Source organism: Apostichopus japonicus, chromosome 1, assembly GCF_037975245.1.
Source record: "Apostichopus japonicus isolate 1M-3 chromosome 1, ASM3797524v1, whole genome shotgun sequence".
Lineage (NCBI taxonomy): Eukaryota > Metazoa > Echinodermata > Holothuroidea > Aspidochirotida > Stichopodidae > Apostichopus > Apostichopus japonicus.
This window is the reverse complement of record NC_092561.1, coordinates 21,182,029-21,204,122: the sequence shown is the minus strand read 5'-3', so window position 1 is coordinate 21,204,122 and position 22,094 is coordinate 21,182,029. Positions and strand designations below refer to the sequence as shown.

The 22,094-nt window shown below is 38.0% G+C and overlaps 1 protein-coding gene across 1 annotated transcript; it reads right to left on the bottom strand.

The window, feature by feature from the left end:
• Positions 1–1,456: 1,456 nt before the first annotated feature.
• On the bottom strand, positions 1,457–20,579 carry LOC139971413 (2-aminomuconic semialdehyde dehydrogenase-like). The gene is made up of 8 exons (XM_071977799.1): positions 19,896–20,579; positions 13,626–13,826; positions 12,661–12,872; positions 10,155–10,321; positions 6,759–6,934; positions 5,495–5,672; positions 4,576–4,785; positions 1,457–3,557 (listed from the first exon to the last, which is right to left on the bottom strand). Exons 1-8 carry the CDS (start codon positions 20,090–20,092, stop codon positions 3,408–3,410), a joined length of 1,491 nt encoding a protein of 496 aa, XP_071833900.1. The 5' UTR covers positions 20,093–20,579; the 3' UTR covers positions 1,457–3,407.
• Between the last annotated feature and the right edge of the window lie 1,515 nt (positions 20,580–22,094).

Genomic DNA, 22,094 nt, shown 5'->3' with positions numbered 1-22,094 from the left:
ATATATTTGTACCCGGATCACTGCGATGTGCTTCGCGTGAATTGTAACATTAACGCGCGCGCGGGAACTTCTATGGTATATGCCTTCAGCAGTGTTGAGCGAGGGGTATGGGAATTTTTACAACCGCTTAAAACTCCGAGTCACAAGAGTGACAAGATATCAATTTGGTTTAACCACCCTCGTTAAGGTTTGTTAACTCAGTATTTTAACTTCCACTTCAGTTCAATGCAAATAAAAGTGTCTGTTCGTCCGCGCAAAACTTGCAACTTTCTCTTACCTACATTGTAATCGAATCACCCTCGGTATGTGGAATACAATACAAAGAGCGCGCACAGTGTTTTTATCTTATTGAGTATTTAACAGAAAGGGCGCTCAAACACATCTTCAGTCCCATAAAATGCATACAGCGCTGGTACCTGAAGGCGCCAAACAATATTCCTAGGCACCAAATAAATCAAGATAAGTTAACACTGAATGATGTTGTGCAATGCATGTATCGTCTGTATTTACCACAGAACATGATAGATGGCAGCAATAACTGGTGGCACAGGAATTTTTATTTCTTAATTATTCATTCATTCAAATACTTACTTCGCATTCCGATTAAGTTTTGAATCTGCACTGACACAAGAAACTTGATGGATTGTTTTTATTAATCTAGTTGTTTATTTTGTTTTCGTGTACACAAGTTAGCACTCATGAGATCATATATTGGGGCAAACAATGACTTATTTTAATAGCTGATGATTCTCATTTCCAACTACAGCTGAGGACCTGTTTAATTTAACAATATACGTACAGTATACTGTTAATCTTTTTGCCTTTTGAAGATCATTAACAGTTAGTAGTCTTTGTGAAAGGGACCTGGACATGATTGAGTGTGGTGTGGGTGGTTGGGAGGGGGGGGTCGGGGTAGTAGTTTGGTTGGAGACAAACCAATGTTTTTAACAGTGGCAGCCTACATATATTGACATCACTACTGATAGTGGCCCTAGTGTGGTTGGGTGTCTTGGTCACCACATGATATAGATCAACGTTATCAAAGTTCATAATAGCCCCTACCCTCTCCACTTCCTTTCACATACAAGGAGTTGCTGTTTACCCACAATTCAAAGGAAATTGAGGGTTTATTAGATTTATCTAGCCAATGAAAGCAGGCAGACATCAAGGTAAAATTAAGCTTATATAGACTAGCAAATCACAGCATTGTACTTGAACACAAAACCAGATCTTGCTAACCATTTCCTCCACAAGGTATTCATTGCAACTTCTATGAAGGGCTCTCAGGTAAATGTTTCATTCATGAGGTACGATCAAAGGTTACTGTATCATCAATGAGGGGCACTACTTTCTGAGAATGAAAACTTAGCTTTTTCACATAAAACTCCTTTGGACAAATCTAAATACTAATACTTCAATTATTTAAATAAAGAACGAAACTAACCGTTAATATATATTTTTTTTTTGAAAATCATCATATTCAAGTTTATTTATACTTTCATATCTCTCAATCTGTAAAATCTTACAAATCAATGCTTCATGCATGGCAAGGGTAAATTGAACAAATAATACAAAACATTGCAGTATCAAGCAGAAATTAGCAAAAGATAACACACAAAGAATGTTATGGCAGAAATGACCATTTGTGTATCTACTGGAAACAACAGAACCTCACTGAAACAGTAAATGTCAGTATATATATAACCACAGACCTTACCAGCACACAGAGGTGCAACCAAAGAACATGGCAGTTGACAGTGGCCAGTGGACCATCTGAGTTCGTCAACTGACAGAGCAAGGTTCAGATTTGGTAACCAGCAGGATTTGGTGTGTTGGTCACCAACTGACGGTGTGGCGGTCACCAGATGACGGTGTGGCGGTCACCAGATGACGGTAACCAGCTGGCAATGTGTTGGTCACCAGCTGACAGTGTGTGGGTCACCAACCCACGATGTGGGGGTCACCAGCTGACAGTGGCAGTCACCAGCCCACGATGTGGGGGTCACCAGATGACGGTGTGGTGGTCACCAGCCAACGGTGTGTTGGTCACCAGCTGATTGTTATTTACCATTGATGTAAAATGTAGTCTGCAACCAATTGACGAACATTTTAATGAAACATTTTAATGAAAACAGTATAAAACGTCAACCTCTCTTAAAGTGTCAGGTCAGTGTTATTAGTGGTCTTTGTTACAACTGACACTGCAGATAGTTAATACTAATTTGATTACAATGGAACAAGATACTTGGGTTAATATTCAGAAATTTGAAAATATAATGGAATGTTTTGATAAACTAGCATTTTACAACAAAGTGCTATGCAAAATGAACGAGGGGTCTAAAAACAGAACCTAGATAGTGCTTTGTAAATTCATTTCCAAAATTGCTGTAATTTAATCACTTAATTTTCACCTTAATATCAGTGATATCCTCATTAAATAATTTGCCTGAGATCAGATATTAATACCCTTCCTTTTTTTAGGTTTATATCTTTTGCTCGGTCTGACTAACCAAACAACTTCCAAATACATAATTATGAAAAACCTTTTGTAAACTAATCTCATTTGCTTGTTGGTAAAAGTTTTTCCTATTTTGCAATAATATGAGTTTTATAAATTTAGACAGGTTTATTTGGGTCAATTGGGCACATTCACATATATCAGTGCCTCCAGTTTTGCTACTTAAGTGACCCAGCTTTCATAAATCAACCTAAATTAAATCAAGTAATAATTCAATGATCAACTTATTTAAGAATCTACTTTTTACAGCAATTACTTACAGTGCTTCAAACGAATGACCATGTACTATTTGTATATTTGATAAGCCAACACTCTCTCAAATTTTCATATCCGGAAGCCTTCCGGGTAGATTTCTGTATTGGACAAATTTTTGGTAGTTGTAAACTAATGTCATTACAAACAGACTCGACTAGACTTACATAACATGGTCTCATTTAAAAGGAAGGAAAGAGGCATTGTTTTAAAAAGAAGGCACAATCTATAAACCATACATTGGTATGGAGAACGCTCAATTTAAGACAAGCCTCACATCTGGAAGAAATTAAGATTTGCTGAATACAAGATTTGGACATCAGAGGTCCAATGCAATGATGAATTTTTTTTGTTTATACATATTTTTAAGATTTTAATCTCTTCTTGTTAGTATTTCTGTTGCATATTTATTAACCATTTCCCAGTTGTGTTGATATCGTTGTAAATCAAGTGTGCCAGATAAGTACTTCAAACAAAACATACTCCTCATAGGCAAATTGATAGCATCTGACACCCAACACATGATCAGAAATTAATAAATACAAATATATTAAGTACTATATATTTTTATAAATCAGTGACAATTTCACTTGGAAGAGAGACTGCTTAGTTTTGATACATTCTAACCTTCCCATTTTCAGGTCATCTTGATGCAAATAGTCTTATCTTCGGTGTAGAAGTTTAAGGATTCCTTGGCACTCTCTCGACCGATCCCAGAAGCTTTGATTCCTCCGAAAGGCATGTTAAGATCGCGAATCAGCCCACAATTGGTCCAAACTGCACCAACCTACAACATAAACATGATTCAGTTTAGTGCAAGGAAAACCCAGAGATCAAATTGGGCAAATGAACCAGAAAAAAAGCCAAAAAAACACTGACTGATGACTCTTTGCCATACTTTTAGCAAGCTTTTCTTCATTATCGTGTATACTTAAAACTTTATTAAACTCAAGTGACCTTTGACCTCAACAAAAATCAAAGGGTTACTTTGAAGTTACTAAAGTGGATTTACATGTACCAGGCATGAACAAAGATCATACAACATTTACTTTTGAAGAGTTTACAAAGCTTTTAGACTGAATGAGGCAGTACCGTACTTGGCTTTCAATATCCTAAGTTTTGTAAGTAAGACTTGGCCTAGGGCTTGGGCCTAACTGTTAGGCCCTAACATCTGTACTCATAACACATCCTCTATCCTAACTTGCTCTCACATACATTTCTTATCTGTACTCTAACATCTGTACTCATAACGCATCCTCCTATCCTACACTGCTCTCACATACATTTCTTTCATAACACACACACAAGGTTATCCTCAGCTTAACATCAGGACCTAATGTTAGGCTTATACAAACCAACAAACATTGCCAGTGTTATACTTGCAGTAGTAATGACTTATTCTAGTAGAAGTACTGTCACCACTTTGCCTAGCTGTACAGTAGGCTATACCTGGTACATTTACCTTTCACGTGACCATGTTTGGGTAAAATTGTTGTGTCTGTCTTTTATCAAAGGCAGCTCCAATGAAATTTTGTGTTCACTTCTTATTGATATCATTATTTCTTGTTGATACTGGTTGCATAGAAACATTTAAAATCCTAGTACAGCTTAATTACTGGTTGTGTACACTGACAAGTGATCAGTGGGTGTGTGGAGTTTTGCAAGTTTGCTTAAGTTTTCTTATATGGTGATCAATGGAGATCTATAGGACAGTTATAACAATAGGATATGTTATAAGAAATACAAAATTGGATTTCAGACGAAATTTGGAAAAGTGGCATCTCTGTTCAATACTTTTTCATTACCTCAAGTTTATGAGCTACCCGATGAGCTGTACCCAGGTCCGTGGTCCAAACAGAGGCACAAAGGCCAAACTGTACTCCATTGGCCCTTTCAATGACTTCTTCTTCGGTCTGAAATGGTACCACACATGTGACAGGGCCAAATATCTCTTCTTGCATGCACCTTGAGGTATCTTTTAAGTTGGTGATCACAGTTGGCCTCATGAAATAACCCTTGGGAGGAAAATGCCACAAAGTATAATCACTATTGAAGGAACATAGTCCAACACAATACATTATAATATAATGGCAGTGGTTAGGGAGGGTTGTGCAGGAAAGGTATCCCTTTGACTATCAATCTAAATATATATACATATATGACAGTGTCAATAATGAAAAAAAAAAACAAGCATTAGCAAAAGTTACAGCCAGAAAATATTCCGTTTATCAACATGTAATTGTCATCAAGTGTGACATCCAGTAGGTATCCTAAATATCAACCTTTGACCCACAGGTGATAGAGTTGGCAGATTTCTCACCCCAAATAGCATGATATCAATGAACCGGTGGGATCTACCTGCATGCCCCCACCCCCCTCGAATGGCTTTGATGGTTAATTCCCACTACAAATGTCCAAGGTAAACTATACCCTGGAACTGTACCTCCATATAGTAATGAACATTGTACCTCACAATATCATTGTAATGTCTTATTTGAGATGTGTACGGTCAACTTTAGGTAACATAAAGGCAACATAGGTTACATATAGGCAACTTTACCTCCATAGTGTAATAAACATTGTACCTCACAATTTCATTGTAATATTTTATTTGAGATGTGTATGGTGAACGAGGCTCTTTGTGTCTAGGCGTGTTAAGAGGCCTATAATTCCTAGGCATGTGAAACCCATTTTTGCTACGGTTCTTTAACACTTTCTACTTACATTTCGATGACTTTCTGGAAGAGATAATTCCTCATCTTGGCTTCTTTCTCCACATTCAATGCGACCTCCTTCTTCAATAGCTATGTCCACATAACCTTTGACCTTTGCCAAGTGTTCTTTACTGATCAGGGCCCCTACATCAGTGGTGCTTTCCGTTGGCGGTCCAACTTTAAGTTTTCTGAAGAGACAGAATTGTTAAAAAAAATCTCTTCAATTTTAAATCAGTGATTGATGCCAAGTTTGACTGATGGAAGAAAAAATCAATATTAAAAAATTTCAACGATGTTTAGAAGTATAAAGTAGAGTGTTTGAAAAGATGTATGATTTGAGCTCACTAAACACACACAATCCAATAGATAGATCTCAACAGCATTAAACATCTTTTAAAAGCACAGATCGTTATAACGTTCAGTGACCCACAACCTCTTAGACCACCACCCAGCAAGACAGTTGGCATGTCTCTCCACTCCCCCCCCCCCACCACCCCTTACCATGTTATCATTGCAATGCCGTTATTTACATTTTGTTGTTAATGTGACTGTTAGCTCTGCTGTCTTGACAGAAGTACGTCCATCTTGGTTTCAAGAGGAGACAATGGAATCGGAAGATTAGGATTATATCACAGGTCATATTAACCCATAGGTTGCAAACGATCACCCTACAACTAGTCAACAGGGGTTCCTTCTTTCTAAGACATTAAACCTTTTCAAATTAAATTTGTAAAAATCTAAAAACAGTGAGACATATATTTACATCATATGTTGTGTAAAAGTAAGTTGGCCTGACGTTTCGATCCTAGCAGGATCTTTGGCTAAATGGAAAGTAACGTACAGTAACAGAAGGGACAAAAACACGCACAGAATACAGACAGGTTAATGAGCATGGTGAACACAAAGAGATGGATGAAAAGGGGATTAGTAGACAAGGGATGGAGAGAAGAAAAAAAAGAAACCAACAGGGGAAGAGGAGAGGTAGGAGATAAACAGTGGAGGGACAAAGAGAGGATTAAGGCAAGGGGGTAGGAAATAAACTGGAGAAGGACAAAGACAGAAAGGTGTGGAGAAAAAAGGGTGTAAGAGAGCTATGAGAAGAGGAGTGATGGGGGGGGGACAAGGGGAGAGTAGGGGGACAGAAGAAAAGTTAGTCATATGTCGACAGATATTTAGGTTTCAAAAATTGCTGTTCACCAATACTTGGCAAGCAGAAACCTTCCAAGAAATAGGAGGGGGGGGGGTAAATAAAAAAAAAAAAATTGCTTAGTCACCTTGTAGCTTCTATGAACAGTTCCAAAAACCTTGGATAGAGTTTCTCCTGGACGAAGATCCTGCTGGTGGCGATACAGACCTCTCCTTGATTGGTGAAACTGGAACGAACGGCCATTGGAATGCACTGCTCTAAATCAGCATCGTCAAATATTATAGCAGCATTCTTACCTCCGAGCTAGACAGCAAAGGGAAGACTATTACAAATCAGGTCTCAAATTTCACAAATCAGGTCTCAAACAGACAAAAAATTTAGTGTTCAACCGATTATGCATAACAGAAAATACCAATTACCGATTATTTTTTTCATAATCGTACCGATTCCGATTATTTGAAAATGAGACGGAAATGTGACATCCTACCTAGTCAGCACTGTGATAAGTGAATGGCCTAACCACCTCGACATGAATGTCACCTGTTAATGGCTTGAAATGGGCTAAGAATAGTTACTCAAAATATCCATCTCAAAAAGTATCTCAGACAAACCATCCATCTTCAATCTTTACCAAAGTGTAAATTTTAATGACATATTGCCTTCATTCCGACATTATTTTGTACTCATTTTCAGTATTATACCGTTTATGAACAAATAGAAATATTACGAACTTGAAGTTAAACATACCTATTCGTTACCTATTTAACTCCATTCAGGTTCAATTAGAAAATGTAAGCTTAGGCAAATCAAACTGAAAAGCAAATTGTACCATTGTAACTTGTTTAAAATTACTCTAAAATGTAATACCATATTGATGTAAAGAAATAATAACAACTAGAAACTACTCCAATATAAAATATAACATTCCCTCTATAAGACAAACTATATACACACTTACAGTACCTTCCAAACAAATGCCGGTTTCCAGCAAATTGAAAGTTGTAAAGTAAGCTACGCATTTTTTTTTTTTTTTGCAAACAGATGGTTAGGCTACATTTCCCATTGACTTAGTGTGGTTGTTAGGCTAACATGTGGTCGAAGATTGCAGTTTCCGTGGATATTTTTATTTTTTATTTGCGAAACAACTAGAGCAAATAAACAGATGGCAAGGTTAGATTGCCATGCAGTTGACTTAGTGTGAAGTAAGGCTACCATGTGGTCGGAGATTTGGGAGGATTTTAGGTTATTTTCGCGGGTACTGAAATTGCTTCGTGCAGGCTGTAATTTGCCACAGGAGCTTCCCGGTGATTGTGCGCGACCTTCTCGCACTGCTTCAAATTTGATGCGGGATGTGAAGACTGTTTGCGCGATTCGCACTGCAACTGCAATTCCTAGCTAAAGCAAACGCATGTCACAATTAATTTTACACAGACACCTGATATAACGAGGGCGATTTTCTTATATTTCTTTTTCGCACTCGTAATTGTGCTTTAGGAGGGCTTTTTAGCACTTGCGAGGGCGAATCGCCCGTCGTCCCCGCTTATTTCCGACCCTGTCAAGCACATTCGTTAATTCGCGAAATTGGTATTGCTGCTATGCTTACGGTGCCAAGAAATTTGAAGTCACTAACCACGAGGGAAGCAAAATCGGCGACCCTGGCAGCGTAAATTGATGAAAGTATACACTGTGAAAGACGTATAGAGGGTGTCTTATTTTAATATTTCGTAGTAAAAGAACAAACCTTATACATCAGTTGATATTTTCAACTTCCATATGTTTTTGAAAAATGATATTTTCACCTTCCATATGTTTTTGAATAATCGGTATGACATAACTGGTATTCCACGTAATTTTTACCGATTCCGATTATGTTCCGATTATGCAATATTCGTACCGATTCCGATTAGGTTAATCGTTTGAACACTAAAAAAATTTAGTTTAAATTGTTTCTCATAGCATCCACCTTATCCCAACAACACTTCATCTCAATCAAGAACTTGGCTCAGACCAGGCAGGGAGTTGTCGCCCACTTGTACTAACAACTATCCACCAATGCAAAGATCCTTCAAACACAGTAAGTCGCTTGGTAAAGTGCAAACCCTTTATCCGTAATGGAAGGTGTTTGGTGACCAAGATTTGCATTCTCAATTGTATCAAACTGCAAGATAATTACTTGTTTTAACCAGTACGGATCAAGGAAAGGGAGGATTTGGAAGACATTTTCCTGATGCTATTTACTACCAAATTATTATCACAGTGCAGAATGGCAAAGTTGCTGTACACAAGTGTAAAGCAGTTTTGTACAAAAGAACCATAGTATGTTATGGGAGACAAATTCAGAGCCATCATAAATTATGCAAAATATTACTAAACAGCTACTTATTCTAATAGTGAGAAACAAGGCTGAGTAGGCTGAGTATTAAAGCAGCATTTTACGTCCTCGACTATGATATTTCTCAACCTCACTGACTCCACTATGCCATAACGACATACATAACTAGCTTATCTATTTATATTTTACTTCAAATGGTGGCATAAAAGTCGAAAAAATTGCAACTTTCAACTTTGTTGTTCTCCAAGATATTTTCCGTTGGGAACCCAATAAACCTCGCCCATAATATGAATATTTAAACACTACGAACGTCATTGACAGATACGTAATATAACACCACGCTTGATTTGTGTACAGTCTATATGGCAGTTTTACCAGGGAGTTGCATAACAACTCCCAACGCAGAGTCTTGAATCTATTTTTAGCAACGGCTCATAACTAAACCTGCATCTCTGATTGGTTGAATTCAAACTAGTGGGTTTGGGAACTGAATGCGATTTAATTTTGTATGTGGAATACTCGCCAATTAACGTTTTTGGCAGGGAAAAACTTGGCTAATATCTTAATTTGCTGTTTTGTGATTTGATGTATGTAAAAAACTCGATGGACATGTCAAAAAAGTAGAAAACGGCGACCAAACGCAAAATGCTCATGAATAAACATACTATTCACTGATTGGTGGAATTCAAACTAGTGGATTTGGAGATATGAAAACTTTGTCGAGGACACTTTTACTCATTATCGATATAAATCGTTAATTACTCGCTAATTAACGTTCTTGGCAGGGTGAAACTTGGATGGTATCTTCGTTTGCTGTTTTATGATTGATACATGTAAAAAAATCGATGCACATGTTAAAAAGGTGGAAAAAAGCGACCCAACGCAAAATGCTGCTTTAACATAATTTGAAATATTATTTGCCTTCATAATAGTCACACATTCAAAAAATCATGACAGGATTTGGCTGTATGCCAAAAGCACTTCTCCACAACATATGTTAATGTATGAACCAGTACAAAGCTATCAAAACTAGCTCTAGCCTATATTTATCAAGTGTCACAAACACTTGATTAACCAGTAGTACCAAAGTCAAACATGTAATTAGACTCTGAACTGAATCATTTTAAATTACACATGCATACATTTAAGCTTAATTTAGTATCTGAACAAAACTTATTATATAGTACCTACCTCTAAGGACAATTTCTTGAAGTTTGCAGCGCTGCTGCTAATAATTTTCTTGCCGGTTGCAGTGCCACCAGTGAACGAAATGACTGGAATCTCAGGATGTTCAACCATTGATTGGCCGACTTTGTGTCCGTAGCCAAACACCATGTTGACCACACCAGGAGGAAGTCCTGTATAAAAAATAGCAACAGATAGTAGTTCTTTACCCTACACCACATCTCAGAGGTTATAAATACAAACTAATGCAGTAGCCAGTCCTGGCATCACAGTGTTAAGGAACATGGCGTCCAGCAATCCATGTGCTTTGGTGAAGATCCTCTAGCATTCTATAAGACAGGCTGTGAAGAGAGGACTTACCCTGTAAGATGTTTGAGGATATGTTCTTGCTTGCTGAACTACAGTAAATGAATATAATTTTGCAGCTGGGTTCCTGTTCAATTTTGTACACTTTGCTGGGCAACAAATGGATGGCTTCCGGGTATAAAATATTGTTGCTCTTACTAATCTCTACTGAAGATAGTTACTGTTCAAGAAGTACCATGATGTACAAGCTATTTTAGCTGCTGATAGTGACTAGTAGAATAGTAATAATGAGTCTAAACATCCCTGGCTGATGCAGCAAACACTGCATGCTTTCCTTGGCTGGTGAGGTCCTGAGAATTCAGTGAGTAGCTCTAAAAGCCTGTTGTTAGGCCCAAGGGTGTAATACTATACTGTAGTATAACTATGCACTTGTTCACAGAAGGAGCTTGCATTCAGAAATGTTGCAAACATGTGCAGACTACAGCTCCCTAACTTGTAGAGCTAAAGAATGTTTATCAGTGACAGGAACAATGAAGATCTGCTCCTATACATCTGAATAACAAAAGAGGGAATTCCTAGCAGATGCAGGCTTCCTGGCTTATTCCATTGTTATTATAATGCCTTGATGAGAATAGTTCATTGGCTGAAATGGGCTCCATTGTCCAAGACAAGACAATAGAGGGAATTCCTAGCAGGTACAGACTTCCTAGCTTATTCCATTGTTATTATAATGCCTTGATGAGAATAGTTAATTGGCTGAAATGGGCTCAAAGTGTTGACAACCACAAGCTTGAACTTGCACCATGGCATTGTTATTACAAGTTACTTATTGATTTATTGCAAACCAAAGATCTGTGAGGCCCTACAATGCATATTGTCAGTGAAGCTCCTGAAAGCATCCTATTCAAATCATAAAGTTATCTGAGGATGAGGATGGACTATTATTTGCATCCTGAGTGTCCACAAATTAAAATTTATCCACTATGTAGACTATTGTATAGTAGAAAAGGCTTAATAACTGCTATGAAGAAGGTTCTTGCTCTTATAGTTACAGTATCTTAATCAGATGTGAATAAAGTAACTAGTAGCATATATAGCTATAGGTCACTGCATGGTTACAGAGCTGGCCTGTCTATGTGAAGTTTGTACAATAATTATCTATAGATCAATTTGAATTTATGCATACACATAAACCTTGAATTTGATATCAGATATGTATGATGTATTCTATGGTTTGCAGTTGTGGAGAGGGGTGGAGGTTAGCACAGCATAGGGAAAAAATAAGGTGAGTAGGTTAATGTGAACATAGTCTACGTCACATATATTTAGGTACTTGGCTTCAAGAGGTAAGTAAAGAGCCGAAATGAAGCCACCCCTTTCCTTGTACTTTTATTTACTTGTCAGTATGTTCCCAAAGGATTATGCTTGTGTGTGGAACAGTCAAGCCTACAGGGTCTTAACTATAAGTTGGTATGATATGTGCCCCACCCCCCTCCCGTACCCTCCACCCTTCCCTAACGCCCTGTTTACAAGAGAGGCTCAACAATCCAGTCCGTATCAGACTTGGACCCCAGTGAAACTGGACTTGGCTCGAACTAGAGGCCTTGTGTGGTTGGACTCGGGTTAGGTGGACTCCACTCCAACCATGAGTGAAAACTGTTACATACATCTTTGCATCTTGCAGTGTGCACACCTTGTATAGCATTTGTTATGTGATACAAGACATTGGTTCCAAGTGATGATCAATACCCCAAATCTTACTGGTTTGGGTATTTACAAACATGCTTACAAGCCTCATTGCCTAACAACTGATACCATTCTTGCACAGTGCCCGCAATGACCCTCACTTAGGCAACTGCCCTCCTCCTTCCTTCTTTCTCTACCATTCAAAAGTCAATACAAGCAATCTGCTGATGTTATAATGCAGATATGTACCTAATCTTAATTGTAGATTTTGTAGTCAATCTGTTTTATCGCTTTACTCTTCACCAATGCTTTTATTCATTTTTCAATCTCATATTCCTGTCTGTATATGGTATATGTATTTACTGTTTTAGTCATTGTATATTCTAGATTGTTTGTAAAGCGCACAGGTGCATCACGCGTAGAGCACTATATACAACTTTATTTACATTACATTAATCTGTTATATTATAGATCAATACAGCTCTTCACAAGTACTGTGATTCTAATATATAGACTGTACCTGCTTGTTTCATGACCTCACATAACATCCATGCAGAGACTGAGGTCATTTCACTTGGTTTACAGATGCACGTGTTACCGACTGCAATGCACGGACCAATCTTGAGGGTGAGTAAGTAGAGAGGCAGATTCCAGGGACTGATCAGCCCGGCTACACCGATGGGATTCTTAGTCGTATAGTTGAAAACACCAAACTTACTCTGTACTGTTGAACTAGAAGGAAGGAAATATCAAACAATTTTATTCATCATCATCACCACCCACACGACCACTGACAGCCTCACCACCACTGCCCTCATCACCACAACCTTCACCACTACTCCCTCACCACACTACACCCTCACTACCCTCACCACCACAATCACCCTCACAACGACCCTCACTGCCCTTATCACACCCTCACTACCCTCACCACCACCCTCATCCTCACCACCACCCTCATCCCCACTAGCCTCACCACCACCCCCACCACCACCCACATCACCACTAACCTCACTACCACAATCACCCCCACCACCACCCTCACTGCCCTCATCACCACCACCCTCACTACCCTCACCACCACCCTCACCACCACCCTCATCCCCACTACCCTCACCACCACCACCACCCCCACGACCCTCATCACCACTACCCTCACCCTCACCACCATCACCTTGATCACCATCATCATCATCATCATCATCATCATCATCATCATTTAGGTCAATGAATGACTAGCAGAACTATGCAGAAGAAGAATAATCTAAATGTAAATAAGCTGTATTAGAGAACTTGCATACAATAGAAGTGTATACTTAAAGATGTTTTATATAAAGTATTCCAATAGGCGATGAACCATTAAATGGCAGAGTATTGGTCTTGAAAATGCCAACAAAAGTTACAAAATACTTTTAAGAAAATAATTAAATTGCTACACAATATCACACACATCCATAGCAGCCCCTTCAATATTTAGTTACTTACTCATTCAGTGTGTGCTGAATTGCTGTTGCAAAAAACCTCAAGGTTAGGACAGCTCTGGGGATGTCTACCTTCTTGGCCAGTCCAACCGGTTTTCCTTGGTCTCGGGATTCTATCTCAGCAAACTCGTCGAGTCGGGACTCGAGAATGTCCGCAATCTTGTGCAAATGCTGACCTCGGACCTCTGGACTCAAAGATGACCAACTAAATGAGATGAAAAGGGGATAAAATGAAATGACAGACACCCACCAAACAATACACACTGAGTGTCAAGACATACAATAGTACCTCCATGTGAGTACAATGTAGTTGAGATGAATGTCTTGCAAGTCACTGTCTTGCAATAACTGTCTTAACGATTACATCTCTATGTTCCGACGTCTCTATGTTCTGACAATACCAAATAATTTTTGGACAATTATTTTTGACCAACAATTTTTCAGACCAAATTTTTTTGGACCAACACTTGTGAAGCCCAAATGTTTTTGGACCAACATGTTTTCAGACCAAATTTTTTCGAACCAACATTTTTTGGACCAACATGTTTCAGAGCAAATTTTTCGGAACAACATGATTACAGGCCAAAAATGTTTTCCTGCAAAAAAGAAAGAAAATTAACCCAAAATTTGGTGTGTCAAAAAAATTGAGTCCAGTCCCCCCAAAAAATTAGGTTCGAAAAGATGTCCATCCAAAAAAGAGTCTCATCCAAAAAAGAGTCCCCAAAGAAGATTGTGTCCGAAAAAAATGGGCCTAAAAATATTAAGTCTCCCCAAAAAATTTTGGTCAGAAAAAATGTTGGTCCGAAATTGTTGATAAAAAAAAATTATGGAGTCCAAAAATTATTTGGTATTGTCGGAACATCGAGACATCGGAACATTGGGATGTCACCGTCACAATGGTAAGCGAACCAGAAATAAGGACATGTGAACAAGTAGTTGAATCAGACGGTATATAGATCTTCATCTGGCTAGATATCCTCAGAGTACAGTGAGTGTGGAAAGTAGTGTGAGGGGGGGGGGGGGGGGAGTAAGCTTGATTGAGCCATGCTAAAGAGGAAGCACTGCTCCTGCAGGTAAAATCACACTCAATACAATTGGTGAAAGTTACATAGTAATAAGAATAATCATAATAAATAACATTTATATAGTGCCTAATTACAAATGTTTCTAAGGGCTTAACAAAGGAAAATAGGAACATAGCAAACAAACACTAACAAGATAAGATACAAGAAACGTTTCAAACTGTCTTTTGAGAATTTCAAGTGTGGAGGAAATCTTACACACGAATTGGGAATTCATTCCAAAGAGCAGGTACAGCAGCAACAGATCGCCATAGCGAGTCCTAGTTTAAGGACCAGGGGCAAACTGCAGGTGTATATAGGAAGAAGAGCAAAGCGTTACAGAGGTGGTCCATTAATATAACATGGGGCGAGTTCGTTTTTCACTTATAAGTTAAAAGGAGAATCTTGACAATGGATTACACATGATGGGACAGGAAGTTACTCTGTCCACATATAATACCTTTTCCATAAACAGAGGTTACTGCTACAATGTAATGACCACACTATGACGTCATCGCTATGACATCATACTGTTCAAAGGTTACTTTCTTGGTAGAGATCTGCTACTAGGTGCACAGAAACCGCTAGGATTTCTGTTGTAGAGAGTGACCACATGTGGAGGTCAAAGGGTAATAGATATTTTGATATTACAGTAGGTGCACAGAGAGGTGTAGGGTTTCTGTTGTAGAAAGTTACTGTAGAGGTCAAAGTGTAAGTGATCAACTGGGACTTAGAGGTTGGAAAACTGTATTATTATGTTGATGGATTGTAAACAGAAACTGTTAGTCATCTTTCTGGGAAGTGTGATGTAGGAGGACTTCCTGTCTATGTTGGTAGCTAAGAGATTGTAAAGGACTAAAGGTGAACCTAGGGTAAGGTGGAAGCAGAAGATAATAAATGGTATTAAAAAGCTCTCTGTACAACTGTACAAATTCACCAACAATGTACATGGCTTTATCTTGTACATAAAGCCTTTATTAGATGCAACTGTACAATACTTTTAGTGACAAGAATTGGGAAGAAATGTAAAGGGTTGAAAGTTAACAAGATAATCAAATTGTCTTCTGTCGCCAGGCATTGTTTTATTAAAGGTTCACTTGGCCATTCCCTTTTCAAACTCATCACTTGTTAGGGAATAACTTAAGTGTTCACATTTGTGTAGCAGTTCTAAATGTCCTCAACAGTCACATATTAAATGGTATGGTTCCAGTGTACAATAGATGCTATGCATGTTTGCACAGTTAGCAGTATATGATTTGCCCATTTTGTTTAGAATTTTGTGATGTGATACCAGATAAATAATTCCCTGCCTATTACATAACAGATACCTTAATATACCTTAAAGGTTATAAGATCTGAAAGGATTAAGGACTGTGAAGATAAACCATGAGGGTTACCATGGAACAATTGGAGGTAATAGGTGAAAGGATTAAGGACTGTGAAAGATAAACCATGAGGGGCCCGCTGGGTGTGCATTCAAATTAATTATCAAATACTGTGAAATTTGACATGAACACTCTACATGTACTGTACTGTACTTATTTTCCCTAAAACTTTACAGGATATGTAAAGCATGGGTCATGTGCCCTAACTTACACAAGATGTGGTTTTATATTCATAAATGGGTGTACTAGTGCCTTGTAACTTGAGAACAAACTTAAACACTATTTCTATAAACATGAACAATCTATATACTGTATCTCAACTTTATATTTCTATATATATATACCTCTTTAACTATACTGTTAATATTGTTGCTATGGAGATGGAATTCTTGGGGAAGCCAGCAAGTCCAAAGTTGATGCTAAGAGAGGTCAGGCAGGTTGAACTAGAGATTAGGGGAGATGGGGTCAAGAGGGGTTAGAGATGTGTGTGTGTGTTTCCTACAGTGTATGCTACTGTATATGTAGACTATATACCTTATATGATATTGTGTGAGAAAAAGTGAGTTCTCTTTGACTTTGTGTAATTGGCCTTGTGTTGTTGTGCTGGCTGTTGGGAAAATAGAGGGTGTGGCTGAGTGAAGTTACTGCAAACTATTGGGAGACCTGAGAGATTGAGTGGAAGAATTGGGACTGTGTACGTGTGTATGTATCAGCATTCACACCTAGTTTCAGCTATTATTCAAGAAGTTGATAATTCAGAAAGCTGTATATATGCAACAAAGACTTAGTTTTCCTTTGAACATTGAAAATAATGAAAGCAAAGTTTATTAAACAGCTTAATTTTACACAGGCAGCAAGGCAAGCCCCATCAAGGGATTATCTCGCTACAGACAATGTTATTGTGACTTACAATTTGGTTTCTGGATAGTTTATCCAATATCTATTGGTAAACAGTGGATGGTTTATTTATCTTTATGATGTTCAACTTTGGCCTTTCAATCTGTTGGTACAGTAATCATTGGATAGTTTATATCTTATGTTTACCTTTGCCTATTTGTCAGGATATGTAAAGGCTTTCAGTACCAGATCAATGCAGTACAGTCCATACACAAAATCAATTTAAACAGAATCACAGTGCATTATACAGTAAGTGTCAATTTAATGCATGAAATTATTAACCAGAAAAGGAATACGTTTCACCAGATTATGATATCACTATTGAAGCACCTGTCATTATAATAGTATTTGTTGCAATTTTTTCCTGAAGGTCACTTTTTTGGACAAGTCCTATATAATTTATAGTACTCATTATTTCAAACAATTAAAAATAATCATTTTTGTGGGGGGGGGGGGGGTGAGGGGTTTGTTGATGCTCAATGACATTAATTAGAACTTAACAGAATATCTTCCAAAAATTACATTAGCAACTTTAGAGTTGCACAACTTGCAAACATATTATAGGAAAGCATTGTAATCATTATTTTGTAATGTTTATACTAGAAATAATAACCTCTGAAAGAATCAAGTACCCTGAAGCAATGGTTTAGGGGCAATTCATCACTAAAAACAGCACATTTTTTAGTGAAAAGTACAAAAATCAAATATTTTGACACTTTTAAGTTGACCTAACTCCACTAGACAATATTTTTGTAGCCTAATTTTTTATTTTCCTGTTCTATGGGATAGACTCTATAAGCATCTGTAATAGAAAGGTAGTAGAATGTTTAATTGCTGAGAAATGAGACCTCAAAAGTCAAGAAAATGTCAAAATGCCATGGTGGCGACAAATTGCGGAATTTCAAAGTGTGATAAATCGGCCAATTGTAAAGCAATGCAACTGAAATTTTCAGAATATGCTTATTTCATGGTGGTCTAATCATACAAAAAGTTTGGGAATTTTTCAAAGATGTCGAACTACAACATACCCCAAAATTTGGTGATTTGATATGGAATGACCCATTTGTTAGTACGATCCATTTCTGAATTTCAATAAAATACATCTTAAATTAAGTCTATCTTAGTTTGGATGTCAGTTGGGTCAATTAAATTAACCACTGTCCAAATCTGCTTATACTGTAGAGTCCGAGGGCTTGACAACGGACAGACTTTGAACACAAAACACAGAAACAAGAAAATACATACTCTGAGGGTCTGGGAGGCTCTGCCTTACTTCTTTATTCAGTCTTACTAACTAGACTGCTTGTCTAGCTATTTACATTAAACATAAATGCAAAAAGAACAATATACCATTGATAGGAGGAATGAACTGAATACAGTATTATGTCCACCTGGTATACATGTAAACTGACACACATACTTCTTATACATAACAGGGCCAGTGCAAGCCGCATAAGTAATAAGCTATCTCTACAACACATCATCCGCATACATATGGAAAGAAAGATTTGATTTAGTAAGTAGAATATCACTCAGTGGCTTAGTATAAATACTGTAGTGAATAATAATGGGCCTAAGACACTTTCCTGAGGCACACCAAACTAAGTAGATTATCAGACAGAGGATTGTTGGCATTGAATATTTGAACTTCGAAGTGCCTATCAACAAGATAAAACTTCAGTACACCTAAGGCTGTATTAGAAAAATCATACAAACTTTTGAAACGTGTCAAGAGTATGCTATGATCTATTGTATCAATAGCAGCACTTAGGTCTAATAGTAATAAAATCACAGCTTTAATCGTGCCAAGTGACATTACTAGCTTATTTGGAAATAGCCACCATGGCAGTTTCCACAGTGTCCAGACCTAGCCTAGGCCAGGCTATAGTATAGGCGTATTGATACAAGAGATAAACCTTCATCTCAAATAAATGATCATGTATCTTGAGATGACTTTCTCAAATTTAGAAACAAAACTAAGATTAGAAACTAGCCTGTAATTGCTTAATACATTTTGGTCAAGATTACTCTTTTTAAGCAATGGCCTTATGACTGCATATTTCATACTAAATGCAAAAATGCCACACAGCATGCAATAATTAAATATATTATGAACATAACAGCAGCAACATGGGCAAACACCTTTGAAGAAGAACTGATGGTAGGAGGATCTAATTTGGATATTTTTAGTTTCGAAACTTTCAGAACTGATTCAAGTTCTTTTACTGATGTAGGCCTAGGCTAGGTGCAAATCAAATGAGCCTAGGCTAGTCATGTTACTTGTTAGTGCAACTTGTGTGGCATTGTGAGGTTGTAGCAGATGGCTGGTCAACTCAATCCATAGACCAGTACGGAACTTTCAAAATTCGTTGGCATGTTATTGTCAATTGGTGAACTGGTATTTGGTAGGGCTAAAATTTTTGAATAATTCAGCAGCTGACCGTGAAGATGATTCAAATTTGTTCGCGTAGAAGATGCGTTTGGCTTCTTAAGTTCTTTTATGAGGTGCTGGCTCTAGTTCTACATGCATGTCTAGTGGCAGCGATATCCCCAACCATGGCTCTTTCTGACTTGAAAGCAACAATGTACTGCCTACTTAACTGGTGTCTGGGTAAATGAGCCTAGGCAGATTGCCTTTATCTATCAAGACCTAGCCTATGCCTGAGTGAATGATACTTCATTACTTGACAATGACAGTTGATATTGAAAAAAACTAGCTACCAACCTGTTCAACTCACTGTGTTAGTGTGTATTAGAAACCAGAACTTCAATGGCCCATGTGTATTGTATTGTCTAGTAGTATTGTCACAAAACATATTCAATACAAATACTTAGGTGCCTGGCTTTACCTACTGATCACTAGCTGTGGTGTAGTGTGAGCTACCAATAGTCATACCATTTACACTTATCATCAGTAACGCTTAGGCCTACCTGGGAAATGCCTGTTTCGCCGACTTCACTGCTAAGTCAATTTCTTCCTTTCCACTATCCGGAATTTTCACCCAAACTTCACCAGTAGCTGGGTTGAAACTATCTAAGTGAGTTTTAGCAGGGATGAACTCCCCACCGATGAAATTTTGTACCTCCAGTGCCATTGTTTTCCTTTTCTTTGCTGCTACAACCTCCATAAACACCTACCTGTAATTATACTTTAAAGGCCGGGTCACACTATACCGACTTTTTATCGGAATACTATCCGATTTTCCCGGAGGAATCGAAACAGCCAGTTTTTTGTTCGGGTCTTCTAGCCACAGTGATAAAGGACCTGATTTGCTATCTGTTGAGCCATTCCGATGTGGAATAGCCCTCTCCTAACTTTTGATATTGACTCCGTTTCCTTTTATCGGATAGTTATCCGATTTCTCTTCCGATTTTTATCGTTTTTCGATGTGACGTCACTTCAGAATGTAGTCCGTTCCAGAACCCCTCAGATTTGGAGTAGGTATTCGAATATTCCATTGCATTCATTACATTCACTACCACAAACCTCACTCTTCGGCCTAAAATCTGAAAAATCGGACCGTATTCCGATAAAATATCGCTGTAGTGTGACCGGGCCTTAACGGTACCGTACCCGCCCGTACCGAGGATCAGCGTTTGCAAACACATGTGTTTATTTAGGGTTGCCGCACTATGCTAGCATCTGCAACACATGATAATTTATATCTCTAATCTACGGAAGCCTTAGTATAGACATGACAAATGAGTATTTAATAATTGACGTTTTGTCGCCCTAAATTAACTCATTAAAAATGCAGAATATCTAAAGATTGACGTTTTGACGACATTATACCACTCCAGATTTAGCATAGTGCAAGTTGGTAATTTCACGTTTTTGACAATTTGAAGAGTTGATGCATCTCGCCAAAACGTCAAATATTAGATTTTTTCAGATATTCGACATTTTGACGATTTAGAATATGTCATCGAAACGCCAATTTTCAACTTTTTTATCATACTTAACTTATTATTTTATCATTCTTGTCGCGAGTTCCTGCTTGCACTTGCAGGAGGATCTAATACATACAACCTGACTAGTTGTTGTTTGTCGTAAATTCACATATCCCTTCTACGCTTCCGTACTAATGTCTTGCTTTCTGTACTGTCGATTCAGTGTGGCCATGCCGGGGAAATAGTGCATTACACTTACCCGAATCCACAGGTGTATGTATATATTGGACCCGGATCACTGCGATGTGCTTCGCGTGAATTGTAACATTAACGCGCGCGCGGGAGCTACTATATATGCCTTCAGCAATGTTGAGCGAGGGGTATGGGAATTTTTACAACCGCTTAAAATTCAGAGTCACAAGAGTGACAAGATATGGATTAACCACCCTTACCTCGTTAAAGGTTTGTTCACTCAGTATTTCAACTTCCACTTCAGTTCAATCCAAATAAAGATTGTCTGTTCGTCCGCGCAAAACTTGCAACTTTCTCTTACCTACATTGTAATTGAATCACCCTCGGTATGTGGAATACAATACAAAGAGCGCTCACAGTGTTTTTATCTTATTGAGTATTTAACAGAAAGGGCGCGCAAACGCATCTTCAGTCCAATGAATGCATACTGCGCTGGTACCTGAAGGCGCCAAAAAATATTCGTAGGCACCAAATAAAACAAGATTAGTTAACACTGAATGATGTTGTGCATTGCATCGTCTGTATTTACCACAGAACATGCTAGATGGCAGAATTAACTGGTGACACAGGAAATTTTTATTTCTTAAATTATTCATTCATTCAAAACGTACTTCGCATTCCGATTAAGTTTTGAATCTGCACTGACACAAGAAACTAGATGGATTGTATTTATTTATTTATCTAGTTGTTTTTTTTTTTCGTTTACACAATTTAGCACTCATGAGATCATGTATTTGGGCGAAGAATGACTTATTTTAAGAGCTGATGATTCTCATTTCCAACTACAGCTGAGGACCTGTTTAATTTAACAACATTTAACGTACAGTATACTTTTAGTCTTTCTGCCTTTTGAAGATCATTAACAGTAGTGTTTGCCAAAGGGACCTGGACATGATTGAGTGTGATGTGGGTTGGTGGGGGGGGGGGGGGGTTGGGGTAGTAGTTTGGTTGGAGACAAACCAATGTTTTTAACAGTGGCAGCCGACA